This window comes from Nothoprocta perdicaria, unplaced genomic scaffold (genome assembly GCF_003342845.1).
Source record: "Nothoprocta perdicaria isolate Ctin4 unplaced genomic scaffold, notPer1 scaffold_118, whole genome shotgun sequence".
Classification (NCBI taxonomy): domain Eukaryota; kingdom Metazoa; phylum Chordata; class Aves; order Tinamiformes; family Tinamidae; genus Nothoprocta; species Nothoprocta perdicaria.
In genome coordinates this window covers 1,156,747-1,161,939 of record NW_020454294.1, presented here as the reverse complement: position 1 = coordinate 1,161,939, position 5,193 = coordinate 1,156,747, and the positions used below count along the sequence as shown (strand labels likewise).

Here is a 5,193-nt window from a genome sequence, read left to right as displayed (position 1 = left end):
AAAAAGAGACGAACTCGCAGCGAGCGAAGGGCCCCAAGGCATTTCCCAACCAAGGGCGCGATTGTGCCGCCCCCCGCCCCCCTTCCCCGGGACACATCAAAGGACGAAGCGGCTCCGGGGGAGGGAGGGAGGGAGGGAGCAGCCCGAAAAATGCAGCCGAGGGCGAGCGAGGCAGCGGCGGGGCCCGTGGGGTTCGCGGGGCCCGGCCTGGCGCGAACTTGGGCCCCGGCGGCTCCGGCTGCGCGAGGGGCAGCGCGGCCGCCTGGGCCCGGCCCGCGCCTAGGCCCGAGGCCGCGCTTTTCCCGCCGCTTCTCCCCGCGCCTCGATTTTTTTTTCCCTTTTCTTTTTTCCTCCTTTTTTAAACTTCTCGTGGCGCGGGGAGCGGCAGCCAAATGGCTGCCCCGGGGAGGCGGCGGGTTTCACACGTGCGGCGCCGCGCGGGGGCCGCTGCTCCCCGGGGCTGCGCGACCGCCCAGGGGGTATTTACGAGTCCATAAGGCAGCCTGTAAAGCTCCACGCCGGCCCAGGGGCTGTTTCCACGTGCCCTTTTCTCAGAAACACAGGCCTAGGATTGCTTTAAAGGGCRTTTTAAAGACAAAACAGAAAACAAGAGTTTTCAGCCCCAAAAAACTACATATTTCTCTAACGGGCCTAGTCAGAGCAAGCAGGCCCGTGTGGTCTTGACGCTCCCCAGCAGGCCGCACTAACACCCTGTCTCCCTCCTTCCTACAGCGAGTCGGACGGCAACCCCAGCACGGAAGATGAATCCAGTAAGGGGCAGGAGGACCTGTCCCCGCACCCGCTCTCCAGCTCGTCCGATGGAGTTACCAGCCTCAGCCTTCCCGGCCACATGGAGCCCGTGTACATGCAGCAGCTTGGAAACACTAAAATAGCCTTGAGCTCATCTGGCGTCCTGTTGAATGGAAACCTCGTGCCTGCCAGTACCTCTCCCGTGTTCCTCAACGGTAGCTCTTTCCTCCAGGGACCCAACGGTGTCATCCTCAACGGACTCAGCGTGGGGGCTTCGCAAACGGTAACTCTGAATTCGCCCAAAACCACTGTCAGCAGCGTGAGCAACGGGGTGTCGATCACTGACATATTGTCGTCGTCTTCGGAAGATGTCAAGGACTTCAAACTCCTCCAGGCCTCGGTGCCTAACGCGACAGCAGCTACGTTCAGCCCCACGAACATCCCGGTGTCGTTCCCAGGATTGATACCCAGCGCTGAGGTGAAAAGGGAGAGCACTCAAACTGTTGCTTCCCAAGATGGAGGCTCTGTAGTTACTTTTACTGCTCCTGTCCAAATAAACCAGTATGGCATTGTCCAGATCCCCAATTCAGGAACAAATGGCCAGCTGCTGAACGGAAGCATTGGTTTTTCTTCTCTGCAGCTGCCTCCTGTTTCTGTGGCAGCTTCACAAGGTAAAAGTTTTGTTTGTTACACTGAAAGCTCCAAGGAAGAAGTGCGGCTGAGCACACTGTGCACCTCAAAACTTGTAATGCTTTTCCTGCAATGCACCCTCTTGGTCACAAAGACACACCATACATCAGATAGTACTTCTTGCCTTCATTTAGGTTCCTCCCTCCCTGTGTCATTCTGTGTAGGTTACACTCATAGGAGGGTTGCCACATGAGACASAGCTGACTTGCTTAAAGCAGAGGAGGATGTTCAGTGATTTACTTTTTTTTTTGTCCCCTACAGTTCTTTGATATTAGTTTTCACAAGTATTTATGATTTTTGCACACTTCAATAATTCAAACTATCCCCTCTTTACCACTGAATTCTTTTAATGAGAAGCTTTATAAAAAGAAAACTGCAGCAGCTGGAAATTGTTACCGTTGTTGTTCTTGTGGTGGTTGTTTTGTTTTTTTTCTAACCAACGCATTTCATAAAAATAAATTTTAAAATAACTATAGACACAACAAGAGGCCAAACAGTTATGCTCAGACATTTTTCTGTCCTATAATTAAGAATGATTAAACCAACAGGAAACAATAGAAATATGTAAATGCTTGTAGATATAAAATGCAAGGGTATTTGGATTAGACTGCCCTCAGTCCAAGGGGAATATGTCATCGCAGGTTCACATGCCAAGTCTACAGGCTCCTCCCCAAATTTGTGTTGGAGGTGGTTATAAAATATCAGACTGAAACTTCTGGCCAGTCAGGAAGAATCTCCTGTAAAGCAAATCCAGGTCTGGGTCATTATTTTGATGTAGGTCTGTTGTAAAGCACAACTCTGTTACTTATTAACTGCTGTATCTTTAGTTATGAAAATGATTAAACTTGAATGAATCCCTGTAGTTCAGCAGCTATGAATAACACAATGAAAATCAAGTCATGCTCCTGGTAACTTACTTGAATTAAAGGTGTATAGGGAGTTTAGTTTTAACAGAAAAAAAAATTTATATTTGGAAACACTAATGCTGTACAAAAACATTTTAAATGGGGAGCAAAAGTACATGGCCCTAAAAGGTGGCACTTGCTGTCACTGGAAATTAGTGGAATAGTAGTTTAACCAGATGAGAAAGATCAGATGTTTAATTTGAATACCACCTGTAATTAAAAGAGCCATTTAATCCACATGCTGCAGGCAAAAACTGGCAGCCAGCAAAGGTAGCAATGAAATTTCTGCGCCTTAAGTAGTGTGAGAGAGAATTAATTATATTTCAAAGTCCTGAGAAACATGAGCTATTGGCTGGACTTTTTGCCTAATGTTAAAAGTACCTATTTCTACTGGAGATTGATTTGTTGAGTGTCTAGTTTGATTATGTACGGAGAGAAAATACGTGTTGCTTTGACTTTTTTTTTGGGGGGGGGGCAGCTTTTTTAAATGTTGAGGGTTGCTGGCATAGTTTTTCAAGTGCAGTACATTGCAAGCTATTTTAAAGAAGCTACAGTAAACAATAGTTTGTTGCCAGGAAACTTTCAGTTGCCTCCCTTTATTCCTCTAGTTTAGACATACAACTAACATCTTTCCCAAAGTCACCATTGCTTAGTGGATCAATGAATAAGGAGTGACTATTTTGATAAGCATTCCCCAGCTTTGACATGCATTTTCAACGCTCTGAACATTTTCTATTATTATTAAAGAAAACCCCTGTTTAAGCCTCTTAAAACATTCTTTGAGAAGGAGAGATGCTTAAAAGGGGGCTTGCTCATCAAAGCCAGTTTCCTAGGTATAGAAATGACTATAAAGACACCTTACATGTCATGTCCAATAAAACCAACTTGGGATCTTGCCTATCCACTTCTTCTTGCCCTGGTTAGTTGTAGCACCACGGGAGCAGTTCTCAGGCTTCCTGGGAGCTTTGGCAGCTTCCATGTGGCTCTGCATGGAGTGGTGGACATGCTAGGGTTAGAATCTTGGAAAAAGGTGATAGGGAAAGGGGAAAGGCATTCAAGTATTTGTCTGGCTACATAGTGAGGCTGGTAGAAGCCCTAGGTTTTGAGCTTTTCTCTGCAGGTTTGCTCAGGTAGCTACTGCCCGGCTGCAGCACGTTTCATGTAATGTGCCTGCAGTTTCCCACACATAAGTCGTAGTCTGTCACTGAACTATCTTTTCGTGCTTCTATTCTTAGATAGAAATCGAGCAGTAACAACTAGTGAAGGCCAAAGCACACTCCTTTTAATCACATGGCTAGGGACTGTTTGCCCCTTCCCGAGACACTGAAAGATACTTAGTATACCATAACCTTTCCTTTTTCTTTCTAGAAGTAGCTTTTATCCACAGAAGCTTTTATTTCCTCATACCTAGTTTTCTGTCATCTGTTGCAAATGACACTCATCCATGTCATTTGATATTATCATATTACTCAAAATGAGACCAAAATGTCTTAACAAAAATGCCTGTGCAACTCCTGCCATCTCTAATCTGTATCTTTCTTCTTTCTTTCTTCCCTTTCTGCAGGTAACGTTTCAGTAAATCCTAGTACAACAGACGGAGGAACTTTTACAAGTGATTCCTCAACAGTGCAACAAGGCAAGGTTTTCTTCAGCCCTCTCACACCAAGTGCAGTGGTTTATACAGTTCCCAATTCAGGTCAGGCAGTAGGAACTGTTAAGCAAGAAGGACTGGAGAGAAGCCTTGTGTTTTCCCAGTTAATGCCAGTCAGTCAGAACACGCAACTAAATGTCAACATGTCTTCTGAGAACATATCTGGTGGAGGACTCCAGTCCCTGGCCTCCTCGCTGGTGAATGTAACTCCCTCGCATAATTTTTCCCTCACGCCACCAACTCTTTTAAATGCTGCAGAACTGAACTCTGGTATCTCGGAGAGCCAGCCCATGTCCTCACCCGTAACCAGTACCTCTGCTGTGATATCTATCAGCAACACTAACTATGCAACTCTTCAAAACTGTTCCCTCATCACCAGTCAGGATCTGCTGTCCATTTCTACAGCACAACCTGCGCTCGGCGAAATAGTTTCTACTGCTGGAGACCGTGTCAGCCATCCACCCACACAAGTGCACCCAGATTTTGTCAGAGAGCACAGGTTAGTTCTACAGGCCGTACCTGACGTCAAGGAGAATTTCTTACCTACTTCTGAGAGCAAGTCCACAGGCAACCTGCTGATGCTGGATACGAAATCCAAATATGTTATGAGTAACATGGTCGACACCGTCTGCGAAGAACTAGAAACGGATAAAAAGGAACTTGCCAAATTGCAGACAGTTCAAATGGATGAAGATATGCAAGACTTGTAATTTTTTTTTCTTGCTTTCTATTTTAAGAGTTAAATCTCTTGCTGAGGCCGTAACAAGCACCAAGTGATGATTTTTTTTTTTTTTTTTCATTTGAAGAAAACAGAAGGACATTTAAGTGGTCTGAGTTAACGTACAGAGGAATCTCCAGCAACGGAATCAGGTTGCCACACTTGGCTTGCATGCAGTATTCTCTTTTAAGCAGATTAAAAGAGAAGCAAACGCCAGGGAAACTACCAAGCAAATGGGTACAGTTTTGGCTAACTGGTATTCCCTTGCTAATTAACTAGCCTCTCCATAGCACAACACGCTCTCGACAGTAAGTATACACTCCTAATGATAAATAGGAAACAGAACTCTTGCTCCAGAAAGGTAGAAACGATGCAGTCTTTTTTTGCTGTTTACTTCTAGTCCATGGGCATTGAAAAGTTTTTAAGGAACTCTAGACGATACCTCACAGGCTACTTTTATATTGTTTGAGGTTAAGAAA

General features: G+C 45.6%; 1 protein-coding gene across 1 annotated transcript in view; it reads left to right on the top strand.

The window, feature by feature from the left end:
• The window catches only part of SIX4 (SIX homeobox 4), a 6,116-nt gene extending 1,396 nt beyond the window's left edge, over positions 1-4,720 (top strand). The window contains exons 2-3 of the mRNA XM_026053752.1: positions 733-1,421; positions 3,910-4,720. Of these exons, the coding sequence (XP_025909537.1) occupies positions 733-1,421; positions 3,910-4,706 (1,486 nt within the window). The 3' untranslated portion in view covers positions 4,707-4,720. The remainder of the gene's footprint in view (positions 1-732; positions 1,422-3,909) is intronic.
• Positions 4,721-5,193: the final 473 nt, after the last annotated feature.